The following is a 19,470-nucleotide window of genomic DNA, read 5'->3' as shown; positions in this document are numbered from 1 at the left end:
TTTTTGAGTTGTCAAACTACAACCTTTACATAAGTGGGAGAGTGCAATCCTTGGGGCTTTCTACTTTGATGAATTTGCGGGCAGACTTTAGTATGTTGATTTGATGCAAGTATGAAGAGACAAGTCAGCACATTTGATTCTTTACGATTTAAGAGGTTGAAATTCTTATTCAAGCACTCCTTGCATTTATGTGTATTTAATTTTTACATTTACTGTTTATCTGTATCCATGCAACAAACTTATTGACTCCTCATTGTGAGTAAAGAACTCTAATAAACCTTTTAAGTTATATAAAAATGTAAAAGCCTTTCCCTTCGATAGTTTTAAACCTAGTAAGGAATGTGAACAAGTATTTGCAGTATATAGATACATTTAAATATTTGTGCCATTCAGACAACAGTGAATCAGAGGAAGGACCTTACTTATGCTGAGACGATCAAGGGAAGTGGTCTAGTAGTGTTAGCACTGGAGTGGAGTGGGATTTCGTTGAACATATCAGAGCACACCAGCCAAAGTAGAACTTGTGTTTTATGACTAATTGATTTGAACACAAACTGTCGTCTTATACCTGTCTCCTGTTACTCAGAAGGACTGTGCTGCTGCTTCCTTCTAAGCTGTGCATTTGGCTGTTTAAATTATTATTAGGTTAAATTTTTTTTTAATTTGTTCTGATTTTCAGGAGGCTTTCTAGGTAGGTTCATTAATATCAGAACATATTGTGCACCCATTAGTTGTTACTGAAAGCAGAAAATTGGCTACTGGTAGAGAAACTCTGTTCTTGCTCTTTCAGGAGACGAACCGTTGGTTAAATTGAGTCTCACCGAGAGACTGGGGAAACGAAAAGTTTCAGTAGGTACGATGAGTTTTGTGTATATCTTTTATTTTCTGCTTGTTTATGCATGAACATGATACTTTCTGTAAACTGTCTTTACACAAATCCACTGTCAGTACTGGTCTGTCAGTCCTGCTGTCTTCTTGGCTGAAAGGACTTCTTTTAAAATTTCTTGATGTTTTAATGTGCAGGTTACCCCTTTTGTTGAAGTTATGGAAATTTAAATCGTTACAATTTATTTAGATTATGATCAACTTTTCAGAGGCACTGTGTTTTAAAAGCAGTAAACAGTACCTCTATTTCTTTGGACAAATCGAAATTTGTATTTTTTAGAGGGAAAAGGCATCCATTTAAAACCTAATTTGTGTCCCTGAATTTATTGGTACTATTTTATATTAGGGAGGTACTTTACCATGTTATTACTGAATTTTGTATACCTACCCTAGTGTTTCTGTCTCAACAGAATTATTTTGAAAATCTTCTAACTTAGGGACGTTCCTTCATATTTTTTTTAAAATGTGCGTGCAGATATGAAACCTTATCTCCATTTCGTGTTGTCTTTGACATCATTTTCACTGCCTGATCTTTGAAATTTTTCTGAACTTGCATTTCAGGTTTTCAGACAGTAAGAAAATACGAATGTATCAGTTACACAGTTATGAAGTTATTGCCTTTAGTAGTAAAAACTACTTATAAAAAAAACTCTCTACAGTCACTCCGTGCCTGTCAGTGAAATAAGGTCCCTGGATGGCACAAACAGTTTGCACTTGACTACTAACCTAAGGGTTGACTATTTGAACACACCGCTGGCACCACGGAAGAAAGACCTGGTGATCTGCTTCCCTAAAGATTACAGCCTAGAAAACCCTATAGGACAGTTCTGCTTAGTAACACACGGGTTCCCTGTGAGTCAGAACCGACTGGACAGCAACAGATTTGGTTTTTTGTTTTCTTCTTAGTAAATTAAATGAACATTTACTGTGAATCTGCTGTTTGTCAAAGTGCTTTTTGTTTAATCCTTAACCATGAGAAAACTGAGGCACAGTGCTTGGCTCTTAATAAATCGTCAGTGAATATTTTCTGCTCTGAGCTCAGACTCAAGAAAGGTTTAAGTGATTACCCAGGGTTGTAGTCACAGGAACATGTTATAGACTACATAGTCATTTCCAAAGAGAGCTTAGGAGAGGCAGTCTATAGAAACCCCTTCTATCTATATTTCAGGAAACAGCCTTACTTAATCTTTTACCAGTTGTAGATTTTAAGAGCAGTATTTAATGATCTAAGCATGTGTTTATAGCACAAGCCAAGCCAGCACTCCTGAAAATGGACTTTCGGCTTTGATAAAACTAATCGAGAGGTTTTAATTAAAACTTAAAGAAATGAGCTATCTTAATGTCAGCATACATGTAAACTTTATGATTCTTTTTTGTTTGTTTCATATTTAAGTTATAAATGAGGAGAGAGGGACAATTACAAGTGTGTAGGGTCTTTCAAGGTTTTAATCTGACCCTACAAAAGAAATAGATCTTCAGTCAAGCAATCTGAAAAACAAATTTTTAAAAATGTATGACATTTAAACAGTTTGTATTGAACAATGTAATATCATAAAGCAGAAATGAGGAAACTTGGATTTATATCTTGGCTCTATCAGTGCTTGGTGTTCTGAGTAAGATACAGACTTTCAGAACTTTAGATTTCTTATCTGGAATTGAAGAGAGGCCGTTTGGCCTTCAGAGTCTTCATATTATCGGAAGAATTAAAAGTTTATGACTCTTGCTATCTTCTTTAATCATCCCAGATGCATTTGATATGAATTTTCTTAGAGTTTAGCAATTGGCCAGTTTAGATATTTTTGTACATGAAGATTTTTCACATTTTCCTGATTTTGAATTTCAACTTTAACCAGAGCTTAGGATCCTCCATTCCTAGTTTAGTCTATCATTTGGGAAGTGGTGATTTGTGCGTTCTAATCCTTTGTGTCCCTTTCCTTACTTCTTCCTTCTGGGATGTTTTTATTTCTTCTCTGACATTGATTCTAAGGAATCTGGTTAACAAACACACCATGTAAATGCAGAAAATTTATAGAATTATTCTATGTTGTCTGGTTTTGCTTGTATTCTTTGACCTTGCTGAAGATTGATTTGAACTCTTAAAACTAAGGTCTTCCTGTTTGTAGGTGGTGACAGTGATCCTCCATTAAAGCGTAGCCTTGCCCAGAGGCTAGGAAAGAAGGTTGAAGCTCCAGAGACTAACATTGACAAAACATCAAAGAAAGGTACCTTTGTTCTAATGTACTTTGTGTGTACACATCAGGACACTTGTTTCTTATAATATTAACAGCTATAGTTTGCCATTCTTCTGCTTAGATAAGTTAAGAGTATTATCTTCTGGTATCTGTTTTATTATTCATTCAACAAACATTTGAGCACTTACTTTGTTAGATTCTAGGTATAAACCATTGAGCAGAATAAACACCATCACACTCCTCAGGAGCTTATTGTATAACGGGAGATAGAAATACTTACAAACATATACATACACAGACACACACACAGACACACACACACACACACACACGTGTATATATATGTTATTTAGGTGAAAGTTCACAAAGCAAATTAGTTTCTCATTAAGCAGTAAATACACAAATTATTTTCGTGACATTAGTTGCTATAACCTTGCAACACGTCAACACTCTCCTCTTCTCCACCCCAGGTTCCCTGTGTCCATTTGTCCAGTTTTCCTGTCCTTTCCTGCCTTCTTATCTTTGCTTTTGGACTGGTGTACCCATTAGTCTCGTAGGTATGATTGAACTAGGAAGCACGACCCTCACGTGTTATTGTTGGCCCTCTAGACCTGTCTAATCTTTGCCTGAAGGGTGAACCTCAGGAGTGACTTTAGTACTGAGTTAAAAGGGTATCCAAGGGCCATACTCTTGGGGTTTCTTCAGTCTTTGTCAGACTAGAAAGCCTGGTCTTTTGTGTGTGTGTGTGTGAATTTGAATTTTGTTCTACATTTTTTTCTCCCACTCTGTCCAGGACCCTCTGTTGTGATCCCTGCCAGAGCAGTCAGTGGTGGCAGTTGGGCACCATCTAGTTCTGGGCTCAGTCTGGGGGAGGTTGTGGTAGTTGTGGTTCATTAGTCCTTTGGACTAATGTTTCTTCTGTATCTTTGGTCTTTTTCATTCTCCTTTGCTCTAGCCAGGAGGAGACCAGTAAATGTATCTTAGACGGCCACTCACTGGCTTTTAAGACCCCAGTCACTATTCACCACAGTCGGACGTAGAACATTTTCTTTATTAGACTATGTTCTGCCAACTGAGCTATATGTTCCCCGAAACCATGGTCCTGAGTCCTCAGCCCAGTAGCTCAGTCTCTCAGGGCGTTTGGATGTGTCTGTGAACTTCTATGTGAAATACTTAGAAATATTGTGATAAATTCTGTGATGAAAGAAGTATTTGGTGCTATGGGAGCACATAGGAAGGGCATCTAGTCTTGCCATCTACCAGGGAAAGATTCCCAGAGGAGGTGATGTTGAAGCTTAGACCTGAAATATGAGTTAAGAGTTAGTCAGGTGAAGTTGAAGGGCCAGGGGCTGTGTTCCAGGTGGAAACAGTACCGTGTAAAGGCTCAGATATAAGAAAGTGTGATGTGCTCAAGGAATTCAGTATGGCTTAAACATAGAATTGGGGTAAAGAGATGGTGACTGGAGAGGGAAGGAGGGGTTGGATCATGTAGAGCCTTTTAAGCCATGTTAAGAGAGTTTGGGCTTATCCTAACATACTAGCAAACTAGTGAAAGGTTATAAACAGGGATCAAAGGCTCAGGTTCGCATTTTGGAACCATAACCCTATTCTTCCTGGAATATTAGGAAAGATTAGAAGGGGACAAGAACGATGGCCAGGATATGAGTTAAGAGCCTGTTAAAGTAATCCAGACAAGAATTAGTGGCATAGATTTAGTGTTCTAAAAGTAGGTATGGAGCCCCAGTGGTGCAGTGGTTAAGAGTTTACCTGCTAACCAAAAGGTCAGCCGTTCAAATCCACCAGCCACTTCTTGGAAACCCTGTGGGGGTGGTTCTGCTCTGTCCTGTAGGGTCACTATTATTCGGAATCAACTCCATGGCAATGGGTTTGGTTTTTTTTTTTTGTTTGTTTTTTTGTTTTAGAAGTAGGTATGGAGAGATGTGGACTAAATCAGGAGATATATGGGAGTTAGAATGATTTGCAGTTGAAGAAGAGAAAGGAGTAAAGGGTTGGACTTTTTTTCTCTTTGTATGACTTGCAGTTAAACATTGGAGCTAATTACTCTTAAAAAAATAGGGTCCCGTCCCCCCCCCACCCCTTACTGTGTTTAGCTTTAGTTTTTCTTGAAGATAAGTGATTAGGTATTGTCTTCCACTTTTTGTCTAGCCCAAGAGGATATTCTTGTTTGGGGCTTTCTGGTGTTCTCTGAGCAAGCAGAAGTTACTTTTTTCTTTGCAGCCGAATTCCCTTCCTCCCTGCCTCCTTTCTTCTTTGCCTGCCAGTCACATTGGAGATTCTCATAACTAATTTAAAAGCATATTTGAAGTAGATTTATGAGTAAAAAACCTTTTGATGCCAATAAGATTTTAGGAAGTTGTACAGTAAACAGAATTATTTCCCGGAATCCAGTAGTTTTTCTTTTCAGATCTAAAGAAAGATGATTTCTTTTTTTAGTTTTCCAAGATGCTGTAGGGAATCCATGATGCATGTAGATCTGTTCTGTGGAGAAGAAGAGTTGAAGACCATGAGAGTTTTTTTTTTTTAAAAACCATTTGCATTAGAAGAAAAGTATAAGCCTAATTTGTGAACTTTGAAATAAAAAGTCTCTGTTTAACTTTTGTTTGGTTGGTTTTTTAATTGTTTCTTTTTACAGTTCAAGTTTCCAAATCTCTGAAGGAGCGATTGGGCATGTCCACTGATCCAAACAGTGAGGCAGCAACAGGTGAGTGAATCCTAAGACCAGGTCCTGATGTTTTTTTCTTGCCATAAGAATCGTTGGTTTCCCCCAATTTACCTATTGTAGTTAGATTAAAAACCCGTTGCTGTTGAGTCGATTCTGACTCACAGTGACCCTATAGGACAGCGAAGAACTGCCCCATAGGGTTTCCAAGGAGCGGCTGGTGGATTCAAACTGCTCACCTTTTGGTTAGCACCCGAGTTCTTAACCACTGCGCCAGGAGGGCCCCGTAGTTAGAGCTTGTGTTTTGTTTTTTGTGGTTTTGTTTGTTTTTTAAATAATTTACTTAGTGTCTTAATTTCCTTTTTGTACTTAAAGATAGCAAAATGGTTGTTATTACAGTATTAATAGTGGGAAATTAGAAACAACTTAACTATCCAACAAAAGGGAATTAGATTAAATTATGGTAATTGTGTGTGAAAATAATCACTGTCATTAAAAATCTTGTTCTGAACAATAATGACATGGGAAAATGCATTATGTGAAATGAAGAAAGATCACAAAAGAACACATACCACTTTTGACCTAGAGCAACAGAAGAATCTTTAAAAAGAAAAAAAGGAAGTGTATTTTCTTATTATGGAAACTTATTCTTAAGAAAAATACCCACGTGTGTGGGATGATTCCAGTTTTGTAAACATATAAATATATGTTTAGGAAAAACTCTGCCAAAGAAACCCACCAAAATATTAACATTGGTTTTATCTCAATATTGAGGTTTTAGGTAATTTTAGTTTTCTTCTTTATATTCTTTCTGTACTCTAATTTTTAAATTTTCTAAATTGTGAGATATAACTGCTTAAGTATATGTATCTATTCATACATACATACACACGTATACATCCACATACATATATAGGTACAATTTGAAGAATAATAAAGTGAACATCCATGTACTCAGCTATCTGGCTTTTGTCTGCATTGCTGGATTCAGTTTGATGCATTTCGTCTCAGATTTTTAATTTTTACATCTCTGTTTGTAAATGATGTTAGCCTGTACTTTTTCTTTCTCATCCTATCCTTAATCTGATTTTGGTATTAAGATTATACTAGCATCATAAAAAGAGAGTCTCATGTCAGACGTTCTTGTTCTTTTGTAGGCATCTGATTTTATCCTCCAGAAACTTTTTAGGATTTTCTCTTTATCTCTCCCTAGTATGCTGTACCTTCACTCTGGTAGATCTCAATGTAGATGTTTTTTATTCATTCTACTCAGTATTCAGTTGGCACTTTGAATCTAAGGACTTATCTCCTCTAGTTCTAGAAAGCATTCCTCTAACTTCTTTGAACATATCCTCCCCTCCTTTCTTTTTGTTTTCTCTTTATGGAATTCTTACTTACACACATCTTGCAACTTTTGGACATATGCTCTTCTTGTTTCTTGGCTTTGCCTTTGTACTTCCCATTTCTTTTGTTTTTTTGCCTCACCTTCTATAAGGTTTTCTCAGCTTTATTTTCTAGATCCGGGTCAGCAAACTTTTTCTGTAAAGGGCCAGATAGTTAAATATTTTAGGCTTTATGGTCCACAGTCTCTGTCGCAACTAATCAACTTGCCATTATAGTGAGAAAGCAGTGCACAAAATGCGTACATGAATATGTTCCAATAAAGCTTTATTTGCAAAACTAGATGGTAGCCAGATTTGGCCCATGGTTCTGTGGTTTGCTGATCCTGTCCTAGATGGCTGATTTTGAGCCAGTTTTGCTGGTTTTATTATTTAGTCCTTCTATTGGACATTTAAGGAGCCCTGGTTGCACAGTGGTTAAAGAGACCAGCTGCTAACCGAAAGGTCAGCAGTTCAAAACCACCAGCAGCTCCACGGGAGAAAGATGTGGCAGTCCATTTCCGTAGAGATTTACAGCCTTGGAAATCCTGTGGGGTCACTATGAGTCGTAATCAGCTTGATGGCAGTGGGTTTTTATTGGACATTCACTTTGACACTTGTGTTTTTATTTTCCAAAACTTTTTTTTTCCTGATTTTGCCTTTTTCATAGTCTGATTTGGCTGCTCTGGGGTTTCTAATTTTAAATTTTGAAAAATTTTTTGGTTTTTTTTGTGTGTGTGTGTGTGTGTGTGTGTGTGTGTGTTATGGCTTCTTAATCACTTCACTTTGTTTATTTTGGCTCATTTTTAATGTTGTTTTTCAGTAGTTGTAAGTCTATGGCTTAGGTTTCTTCTCTGGTTGTAAAAGTCTTTTCCCCACATAGCTCTTTATCCTTATTGGAATATCTGACTGATAACTACCTATGTGGAGAGGTGTACTTAAAGGCAGCTTGTGTGAGTTGCAAGTTGGAAGTTACAGTTGCCACAGTAAGAAAGGCTTTCTTTGCTTTCAGAGTAGAACTTTTTTCTACCTTTGCTTTTTCCTTTCCCCCTCCCCTCCTTTTCCTGCTTGGCATTTGTGAAAGCCTGGAATTTTCAGCTTCTCTCCAGCCCCAACACCCTTATGATACACTCCCTTCCCAGGCAAGCTGTTCTCTTTTTAAGGACCAGTTCTCAGGAGAAGGTCATGACTGGCCCAACTGATGGATACACAGCCATTTAATTTCCATCCCTGTGGTTATCCCAGAGCCCAGTGTTACTTTTCAGACTAGGTGACCCAAGTTTGTGTTTTTCTTTGTGAAATTTCCTCTGTTGAAAAGATTAGCTCTCAACTCTACAGTCCTACTTTTTTTTTTTTTTGTAAATCCACACATCTGTTACCTACTTTCAGGAATTCCTCAAGATTTATGCTCTTCCAGTGCAACCTTGCTTTCCACTGCTGTTGTGCCTGTGTTTCATTTTTAATATATTCTCTATCATTTTGATGGAATTTTGGTAGGGTGGGGAAACCATTCATATTAATTTTCCTAGAGTGGTGACTCTTGAGGTCAGTCTACCATCTTGAAATGGAAGAATTTATAATTTTTACAACAAACCTAAAGAAATAATTCAGTGTTTGAGTGCTTCCTATGTAACAGGAGCTATGCTAAAATATTTCAGATAATGAAATACAGTCATTGCTCTCATGAAGTGTCTGGTATGGTTGGAGATAGGCAATTACAGTACTGTGTGATCAGTGCTATGACTGGAGAACAAACTAGATTTGAGGATGTCAGGTTCTAAGGTAAATCCTGAACTCAGTTAAAACCAAGCAGCAAGGGCCTTGAGCATTATGCTCTTTTCAGAACTATCTATATGGGATCAAATTGACAACAGCAAGTCAAAAGATTAGATAGGAACCTTAGCGGGCAGAGAGTTTATGCTAATGAGAGAGGAACAACTCAGAAAAGGAGGGTGAGAATGGTTACACAACTCCAAGAATGTAATTGATATCACTAAATTGTACATGTGGAAACTGTTGAATTGGTATATGTTTTGCTGTGTATATTCTTAACAACAACAACAAAATAAAATTTAGGGGGAAGAAAAGGCACCAAGGGAAGTGAGACTGGTAGGAAATACTTCATGTAGGGAGGACAGCATATTCAAAGGTTCAGGAGACAGAAAAATGTGTTTAAGGTTGTGAAAGGGTTTTGTTTGTTTTGTTGAATAATTTCTAAGAGTCAAAACAAAGTTGAAACAGTCCTGGAGATTTATTGGTTGATCATACAATTCACAAATTGGACAACACACAGTATGAGACGGCGTGTTGCACCTGAGATGAGGCAGTATTGAGTTTTTACAGTCCAAGGAACAGAGAAAGTCAGGGAAGTCCAAACGGTTTCAGTGACTCTTTCGGATATTCATCAAAATGTCTCTTGAAATCCTTTCTTCCTCAGAATTGTGTTTGGCTAAGAAGACAAACGAGGCAGGTCTTGAGGGGTCAGTGCCTGCCTGCGCCAGCTTGTCTGGAATGTAGGGTTGTCCTAAGAGTGTTAAAAAACCAAACCCATTGCCTTTGAGTCGATTCTGACTCATAACGACCCTGTAGGACAGAGTAGAACTGCTCCATAGAGTTTCCAAGGAGCAATGGATTCAAGCTAGTTATTATCTCTAAATTTTAAGTTACTTAGTATCTGAATCTGAAACATTTGCCCTGTGAAATCAGGTAACATCCATGCTCTTCCAGGCTTGGCACAAGTGACTCCATCTTGTTGTAGCTTCCACAGCCACTGTTTTTATTTTATTTTTCTTTAAAAGTTATTATTCAGTGATTACGTGTGTGTGTGTGTGTGTGTATAATCTCCAAATTATTCCTATTTATCCAACATCACTTCATTATTTCTTTTCCTAGCCCTTTAGTCATGAGGATGGTTATATATATCAAGTGTGAAATTTGCTCTTCAGTTTAAACAGATGTAGAATGATTAACATGTCGTTAAAAATAGCTGTTCATTTGGTTTCGTGGCACACCAATCTCTGGGCCTTCCATTTTTCTTCTGCCTTGTCACTTATTTTACCTTCTTTTCATCAGTAAGTATCTCTTACATATCACTTCCTCTCAAAAGTTTCCCTTAGCCGATTCTAGACAAGGGTTAGTGTTCTTGCTATAGCATTATACTGCCTTTATCAAAACAGTTACTACCACACTTTTTCATTGCTGGTTTAATTGTTCATCTGTCTGTTAGAGATCAGATTTTGCTCACCATTATATTTCTAGCATAGTGTCCAGCACATGTCTATATGTATGAATGAATGGAAGAATTAATTTATTGCCATTTTTAATGGTAAGACTTGAATGGTAAGAAATCACAAATTTCTGCAAGTAGTACATGGCTTTCAGGTCCCTCAAAAATCGCCTCTGAGTAGAAATACAAATCAGCAATTTTTGCCTTCTAAGAGTTTTCCTTGAGAGTCACACTACCGGAAACATGCAATAATCTAAAATTGAGATTGAAACTAATATAGGATTCTTGATCGTTTTCATTGCCTGCCTAAGTGATACCTCTCTGTTGGACATACAATGACATACTTTTCCCTCATGAAAACAGAGAAAGTTACTAAAGTTGGGGAGATCCATGTGAAGACACTAGAAGAAATTCTTCTTGAAAGAGCCAATCAAAAACGTGGAGAATTGCAAACTAAACTCAAGACGGAAGGACCTTCAAAAGCCGATGACTCCACTTCAGGAACGAGAAACTCCTCCAGTATCCGAATCAAAACCTTTTCTGAGGTGCTGGCTGAAAAGAAACATCGGCAGCAGGAAGCAGAGAGACAAAAAAGCAAAAAAGATGTAACTTGCATCAAGTTAAAGACTGATAGCGAAATTAAGAAACCGGTGGTTTTGCCACCCATAGTTGCCAGCAAAGGACTGTCAGAGGAGCCTGCAGGTAAAACAAAGTCAATGCAGGAGGTGCGCATCAAAACGCTGGAGGAAATTAAACTGGAGAAGGCACTGAGGGTGCAGCAGAACTCTGAGGGCAGCAGCGGCGCCCAGCCCCAGCCTGAGGGCATGCCAGGGGCAAGGCGGCTCCTGCGCATCCCCAAAAGGACAGGTAACCAAAGAGCTCCTCTGTAGTGTTGCTTGCCCAAGATAGTCATAGAGTTCTGAGAACTTTTATTTGTTCAGATAACTTTAAAAAGCACTGGATTCAATAAAGTTAAGCTATTTTTTATAGCAGCACCATACAGACCTTTGATATCCTAATGTACATTTTGAGACTTTAAGAGGACTGATTGGTTTTATCTGTAATTTATTTTGTCCTGTCTTATCATTATTTGCATTAAGAAACATTTTGCTTAACTTCAGCCATCATGAAGTCACAACCTACATGAAATAATTAATGACGTGTTTAATATGAATATAGGTATAAAAGAAGAGAAGAAACTTCAGGAAGGAAGTGAAGTTGCATCTCAGAGCAGTGTTACTACAGCAGAGGCTAAAGAGGTGAGTTTATTTGAGATCACTGTGTAGTAGTTTTTGTCTGTGGCAAGCAAGGGCTAGATAAATGGTAAAATGTGCGTTTTAGTATTGGTTTACAATAAATTTCTGTGAAACGCTGGTAATATTATTATTCACTATGCTTATAGTTTTCTATGAGAGTTTTCTCTACTTCTATGTATATGTCCTCTGCCCTTATAAAAGTTGTTTTTAATTGGCCATTGATGTTCTTAAAATTTATTTCCTGCCTTTCAGAGTAATAGCGTTTTATGGATTAAATTGTGTCCCCCAAAAATATGTGTTGTAAATCCTGTGGTTATAACCCCATTTGGGAATGGGCTGTTTGTTATGTTAATGAGGTAGTTAGTCTAGGGTGTATCTTGAGTTAATCTCTTTTGAGATGTGAAAGATATTAAACAAGCCTGCAGAGACCAGAGACAGGGGAAGAGAGATGCCAAATCACATGAAGATTGCCAAGAAGCAGAAGCTCAGAAGACATAAGGACCTTACTCCAGAGCCAGCAAAGAGAGAAAGCCTCCCCCCTGGAGCCGGCATCCTGAATTCGGACTTCTCGCCTCCTAAACTGAGAAAATAAATTTGTTAAAGCCACCCACTTGTGGTAGTTCTTGTTACAGCAGCACTAGATAACTGAGACATAGTTCTATAAAACTTGGGAATTTCTACTTGATAAAAGAATGGGAAAACCCTCATAATTCCACAGCCCAGATGTAAGCACTATTAATTTTTTCATGAATTTCCTTTCTGCCTTTAGTTTATATATGTATGCATGTGAACTTGTTTAATATTTAATTCATGTTTACAACATAACTGAGAACTCTACAGTGTATCTTTTGCAGACTGCTTTTTTTAAAAATAACTACGATATTAATAATTCTTCAAAACATTTGTTTTTACTGGCCACGTAATATTCTATTATACAGATATAATCTTTCTGGGCATTTAGATTTTGGTTTACATAATTATAAATAATAGAATAATGAACATCTTTGTACATAAATCTTAGTGCAGCTGTCTGATTATTTAGATGTCATTAGTATTTGACTTAAAGTCATGCTTGTTCAACCTATAGAAACTGAGATTTTATTGTCCACACATCTTTAAGCTTTCATTTTAGCTTGGTAATGTCTGTTTAACATCAAATAAAGAGCTTTTCTCTTGGATTCTGGGTCATATCAAATTGTGCTTGACTTAGATGTTAACCCAGTGTCTTAGTTATCTTAGTGCTGCTATAACAGAAATACCACAAATGGTTGGCTTTAACAAACAAATTTATTTTCTCACAGTTTAGTAGGCTGAAGTCTAGGGTGCCAGCTCTAGGGGAAGGCTTTCTCTCTCTGGCAGCTCTGGAGGAAGGTCCTTGTCTCTGAGCTTCTGCTCCTGGTCAGTCCTCATGTGGCTTGGCATCTCTCCTCCCCCATCTCCGCTTTGCTTGCTTGGTTAATCTCTTTTATATCTCAAAAGAGATTAACTCAAGATACACCCTACACTAATCTTCCTCATTAACATAACAAAGACAGCCCATTCCCACATGGGATTATAACCACAGGCAAAGAGGTTAGAATTTATAGCACATTTTTAGGGGACATAATTCAATCCATAACATTCTACCCTTTGACCCCCGAAAATTCATGTTCTTGCCTCTTGCAAAACACATTCACCCCATCATATCAATCCACTCCAAGTCCCAATCTCATCTTCTGAAGCATCTAAATCAAATATGGGTGAGATTTTAGGCTTATTCCATCCTGAGGCAAAATTCATCTTCCTCTGTGAACCAGTGAAATCCAGAATACAGGTTATCTACGTCCAAAGCACAATGGTAGAACAGGCAGAAGGTAGACATTTTGATTACAAATGGGAGAAATTGCAGGGAAAGAAGGGATAATTGGCACCAAGCAAGTCTAAAACCCAGCAGAACTAATTATATTAGCTCTCAAGGCTTGAAAATGATCCTCTGTTCTCTGAGACCAGCTGGGCAGTTGACCCACCCTCCAGACTCTTGAGTGTTGGCCTCGCCCCCTGGATTCTTGGTGGAGGCCACTTGGCCCTGGATTTCAGCTCTGCCTTCAAGGCCCACTGGGATAGCAGTGGCTTTGGGTGGCCCCATTCTCCTAGTCCATCTGAGTGGCAACTCTACCCCCTCAGCTCTGGCAGGCCCCTTTCTTCTGCCCTTTGGGCATGGCAGCCCCAACCCCTCAGCTTTTGCAGGCAGCCGCATCCCCCAGCGCACTGTAATGGCAGCCCCACACTCGGGAACTGAGTTGTCAAAGATCCAACTCGCAGAAACCTAGGAGGCTGTAGCCCTACCCTTTGAGATCCAGGAGACCTTGGCCCCACCCTTTGAAACGAGAAGCCCCTGCTTCCCGTGCTCCTTTCAACAGTTCTGCTGATCTCCGTGCTATTCCAGGGAATGGTCCTTTTCTTTTCTTGGAGGATAATAGGTGTAGCTACTTTGGCTTGTTTCCACCTGTAGAATTCCAAGAGGCAGTCAGCGTTCTTTCCATGACCAGATTAAGGCATGTAAGTGTCCTAAGCCTTGATAATCTGTAGTGCCCCTTCCTCTGCTTGCTCACTCATTCAATTGGGATATGAGAATTAGATACATATACATGTGGAAACCCTGGTGGCATAGTGGTTAAGAGTTTGACTTCTACCAAAAGGTCAGCAGTTCAAATCTGCCAGACGCTCCTTGGAAACCCTATGGGGCTGTTCTACTCTGTCCTCTAGGGTCGCTATGAGTCAGAATTGACTCAGTGGCAACGAGTTTGGTTTTTTTTCTTTTTTTATATATAGGTGTGTGTGTGTCTGTCTGTCTGTCTGTGTCTTAGCTATCCTTGATGTAACTTCTTTTTAAACACGACTATAATATTAGCTATTGCACACAAAGGTTGCATATGCCATTTTAGGGAATGAGATAAACTAGATTATAAATTTTTTAGTGGGTATGGGGTACTAACTTTTTCTATATACCCTATTTTCTACAAAAAGAATATCCCACATATTCCACAACAAAGAAAATGAGTCAGTGAACTTGGTTGTTTCAAAAATCAGTGTAAAATTCTGTTGATCTGTCCTGTCTGCTTGGCGTCTGTGGGCCTTCGTGTTGGACATCTGGTGCCCCTGTTTTGTTGATGCCGTAAGCATGTGCTTACCTTACTTACTAGGTTTTCTGTCCCTGGTTCTTTCCTTTCGTTCTTTGTCTTTCCCCTTCACTCTAAGCTGGTGGGTTTTCTACTGTGGTAGTTGGTTAGATCCATCAGTCATGGACTTAATCTCTTTAACAAAAGATTATGTAGCCACATCCTTGGTGAACATTCTAGGACGTGTTTGTATAGGAGAGTTTTCCAAATCTTTAAGTTCTGTTTCATTTTGCACAGTTCATTTTTAAGTCCATCTCTTTCCTCTCGCATTTTACTATAAGCAGCAGGGAGAAACCACACAGCCCCTTTAAGATCTTTCTTAGAAATCTCATCAGCCAGATGTTCAAGTTCATCACTTACTAAGTTCTGCCTTCCACCAAACCATGGAACATAATTCAGACAAATTCTTTGCCACTGCATAAAAAGCATTACTCTTCCTCCATTGTCCAGTCACATGTTCATCGTGTTCTTTTAAAGTCTCACCAGAAGCACATTTAACATCCACGTTTCTAGCAACATTCTGGCACCATAGGTATTCTCTAAGACAATAGAGACTTTCGTATCTCTCTCCTCACATCCTTCTGGGCCGTCATCAGATTCACCTTTGACGTCTTTAATTCTACCAACAGTCTCTTCAAGGCAGTCTAGGCTTTTACTGTTAAACACCTTAAAACTCTTCCAGCCCCCACCTATTATCCAGTTCCAAAATTGCTTCCACATTTTAGGTATGTGTTAGAGCAGCACCCCACTCTCCCAGTACCAAATGTCTTAGTTATCTAGTGTTGCTGTAACAGAAACACCACGAATGAGTGGCTTTAACAAATAAATTTATTGTCTCACAGTTTGGGAGGCTAGAAGTCTGAATTCAGGGTGTCGGCTCTAGGGGAAGGCTTTCTCTCTGGGCTCTGAAGGAAGGTTCTTGTCTCTTCGAGCTTCTCTTGGGCATTCATCAGGTGGCTTGGCATCACTCTTCCCCGGTCTCTGCTTTGCTTGTTGAATCTCTTTCATCTCTCAGAAGAGATTGACTCAAGATACACCCTACACTAATCCTGCCTCGTTAACATAACAATGACAACCCATTCCCAGATGATTAACACCACAGGCATAGAGGTTAGGATTTACAGCACATATTTTTGAGGGACATAGTTTAATCCATAACACCCAGTGTCTGTTAAATAATGTTTATCATGTAGATTGAGGTACTAAATTTTAATGTCTTTGAAACTTACCAATAGGTTTCTGATGACACCACAGGAGGTGACATTATTAAAATTCAAGTTAAGAGATGTGAGACAACGAGAGAGAAACACATGCAGAAACAGCAGGAGAGGGGAACCCCACAGAAGGAAAAATCTGTGTTAACGCCCCTTCAGGGAGACGTAGCTTCTTGTAATACCCAGGTGCTGGAGAAACCAGTGCTCACTACTGTACCGGCTGTCGCTTGGCACCCGACAAAGCGGCCACCCACAAAGTCATCCCAGAAAGTGGAAGTAGAAACCTCAGGGATTGGGGATTCAATATTGAACGTGAAATGTGCAACACAGCCCTTGGAAAAAAGGGGTAAAGGTGAGTGCTTCTTATAGTGTATCTTGCTTTAGGATTTCAGAATTACCAAGGCTAATTTACTCCCTGGAAACAACTGGGTTGAATTTAATTTGCCTTATATACTGATCAAAGGAGCCCTGGTGGCACAGATGGTTAAGCACTCGGCTGCTAACCAGAAGGTTGGTGGTTCAAACCCACCCAGTGGCTCCGAGGGAAAAAGACCTGGTAATCTGCTCCTGTAAAGATTACAGTCCAGAAAACCCTGAGGCACTTCCACTCTTATCATGTGGGGTTGCCATGACTTGAAGGCACCTGTCTTAGTTATCTAGCGCTGCTGTAACAGAAATTCACAAATGGATGGCTTTAACAAACAGAAGTTTATTCTCTCATAGTCTAGTAGGCTAGAAGTCTAAATTCAGGGCGTCAGCTCCAGGGGACGACTTCCTATGTCGGCTCTGGAGGAAGGTCCTTGTCATCAACCTTCCCCTGGACTAGGAGCTTCTCTGCAAAGGAACCCCAGGTCCAAAGGGTGCGTTCTGCTCCCATTGCTGCTTTCTTGGTGGTATGAGGTCCCTCTCCTTAGGCCCCAGGATTCGGCCAGTGCTGCTGCTGGGGGGCTGTAACCCTTCGAGGGGGTAGGGTCCCCTGCCCATGTGACCCCCGAGTGGCATGCAGGATTGGGGTCCCCCCAAGCCACCTTTCCCCCCAAGTGCTACAGCCCCCCAGCAGCAGTGCTTGCCCAATCCTGGGGCTGAGGGAGGGGACCTCATACCACCAAGAAAGCAGCGCTGGGAGCGGAATGCGTCCTTTGGACCTGGGGTTCCTTTGCAGAGAAGTTGCTAGTCCAGGGGAAGGTTGATGACAAGGACCTTCCTCCAGAGCCGACAGAGAAAGCCATCCCCTGGAGCTGACGCTCTGATTTCAGACTTGTAGCCTACTAGACTGTGAGAGAATAAATTTCTCTTTGTTCAAGCCATCCACTTGTGGTATTTCTGTTATAGCAGCACTAGATGACTTAAGACAGCATCTGAGAACAACAATATATACTGGTTAGACAGGTAGAAAGTAATATCTCTGACAGTTTATTAAAAAGGACAAAAACTAGATGAATCCCTTTCTTAGAACTTAAAATTGCTGCCTAAAAAGCTGTATCTAAAAGTTCCCATGGTACATCTTCCCTCTGGTTTTAAAGAAGAAAAACACCAGGGAATAGAAGAACAGTGGAGAATTCAAGAGCCACTGAAAGAGGGGTCGTTTGAGTATGTAAATGTACATCGTGGGTGTTTGTTGTGGTACAGATTGCCTGTGGATCATTTTCAGGCTTTTGTTCTGTGCTATTCCTAGTATTGGAGGAATTTTTGGTATTTTATTCTGAATCATTCTCCATGTAAAAGAGAAATTATTCTAACTATTAATCAAATATTTTCTGTCGTTTGTAGCTAAACCCAAAGTGAATGTGAAGCCATCTGTGGTTAAAGTTGTTTCAGCCCCTAAATTGGTCCCAAAACGCAAGGCAGTAGAGGTCCACCCTGCTGTCATTGCAGCTGTGAAGCCGCTCAGTTCCAGCGGCATCCTGCAGGAAAGCCCAGCCAAAAGAGCAGCTGTGGTAAGAAGTGGATCTAACTCCTGGTGCTTTATTCCGTGTGGTGGGAAAGCAGGGCAGATCAGCACTCGTACAGCTCTCTGTATCTGTGCACACTGCTTCCTGCTATTTCCTACGCATTTTGGTTGTTTAGGTTGCTACTGTATTTTACATTTACAGTTAGACATCTATGGAGTGGCAGGATGGGATGTTTTTAACTAATTTTGGGGTGGCAAGGTATCTTACGTATATGTACACACAACCTATGGATTATTGATTCTTGAATTCCCAGGCTTAAAGAAAGCTAACATGGATCTAAGAGGACAGCAAAAGAAAATGAATTTGCTGAAACCAAAAAGCTTGACTTACCCTTACTCTTAACTTTTGTAGGCTGTTGTCCCACTCCTCTCTGAGGACAAATCAGTCACTGTGCCTGAGACAGAAAAAACCAGGGACAGGTAATACCACACAATCCTTTTTAACCAAACTTTAGACCTCTAATATTACTATTTATGCTCTCGAGAGACTAATACTGCTAGATAACTTTAACATTTATAATTTAGCCTTATCTAAGTACATCTTCTGAACTTCAGATTAATTGCAAGAAAACGTGAAATTCAGTGTTGCTGTTCTCCTTTGGTGCCATTGTTTATGTTTTGCCTGTATTGTTTAAAAGATGCTTTTAACACCTGGCTGAATTCTGTGTTAAATTATGAAAATGCTTAGTTCTAAATCAGTAAAAATGTTTATGTGTGCTGAGACACAATTCTTTCAGCCAACCGTTGAAAAGTGGCACTTTTCTAACATATATTTTTTCTTTACAGTCTTGTGCTGTCTCCAACTCATTCCTCCTCAGATCCCTCACCACCAGAAGTATCTGGCCCTTCCTCATCCCAGACGGCTACAAAAACTCGCCGACTCAGCTCTGCTTCAACAGGAAAGCCCCCGCTCTCTATGGAGGATGATTTTGAGAAACTAATATGGGAGATTTCAGGAGGCAAATTAGAAGCTGAGATCGACCTGGATCCTGGGAAGGATGAAGATGACCTTCTGCTTGAGCTTTCAGAAATGATTGATAGCTGAAGGTGGTAGTGCAAAAACTTTAAAAAAAAAAAAAAAAAAAAACCACACCAAAAAATTGGACTTAGTTTCATCTATTATAACATTTACCTGAGGCGATTATTTCATTAGTCTAGAATTTGCCCCAAATCAGAAGTATACCTCTGAATTACCTGTATGTGTCCCAGATTTCTTGGGGTCAGATTTTTAAAGTCACTCATTTCGTTTTGTTCATTTGATGCCATTGTTTAGCATCTTTGAGAATAAGTCTTTTATTTTTCTCCCCACAAAAGGAGACTGAGAGGAGGATCCACATGAAAAGGTGCAAGAGAACTAGTGACTCCTTGAGGTGTTTGTCAGTTTTGGCTCCCCCCTGCCCCCGACCCTTTGTTGTATTATTTCTTTTATGTATTGTCTTAATGTGCTTAATATTACCGGAATTTGAAAAGGATGAAGATAGCTGCTACCATTAAGGACCAAATTCATGCTACCACTAAACAAAAAAAAT

At 39.4% G+C, this 19,470-nt stretch overlaps 1 protein-coding gene across 5 annotated transcripts in view; it reads left to right on the top strand.

Moving 5' to 3' along the window:
• ZC3H11A (zinc finger CCCH-type containing 11A) overlaps window positions 1–19,043 on the top strand; it is a 43,442-nt gene extending 24,399 nt beyond the window's left edge. For 3 of the 5 annotated variants that reach the window (XM_023730322.1, XM_023730321.1, XM_023730323.1), the window contains 9 exons: window positions 791–853; window positions 3,009–3,107; window positions 5,731–5,799; window positions 10,726–11,229; window positions 11,542–11,621; window positions 16,012–16,342; window positions 17,761–17,927; window positions 18,294–18,361; window positions 18,728–19,041. In XM_023730322.1, the coding sequence (XP_023586090.1) occupies window positions 791–853; window positions 3,009–3,107; window positions 5,731–5,799; window positions 10,726–11,229; window positions 11,542–11,621; window positions 16,012–16,342; window positions 17,761–17,927; window positions 18,294–18,361; window positions 18,728–18,986 (1,640 nt within the window). In that variant the 3' untranslated portion in view covers window positions 18,987–19,041. Of the gene's footprint in view, window positions 1–790; window positions 854–3,008; window positions 3,108–5,730; window positions 5,800–10,725; window positions 11,230–11,541; window positions 11,622–16,011; window positions 16,343–17,760; window positions 17,928–18,293; window positions 18,362–18,727 lie in introns of all 5 variants that reach the window. The other 2 variants (XM_004375259.2, XM_023730324.1) reach the window with 2 other exon arrangements.
• Window positions 19,044–19,470: the final 427 nt, after the last annotated feature.

Source organism: Trichechus manatus, unplaced genomic scaffold (genome assembly GCF_000243295.1).
Source record: "Trichechus manatus latirostris isolate Lorelei unplaced genomic scaffold, TriManLat1.0 scaffold00035, whole genome shotgun sequence".
Classification (NCBI taxonomy): Eukaryota; Metazoa; Chordata; class Mammalia; order Sirenia; family Trichechidae; genus Trichechus; species Trichechus manatus.
Note: the sequence above shows the minus strand (reverse complement) of the source record. Positions and strands in the feature narration are given on the sequence as shown.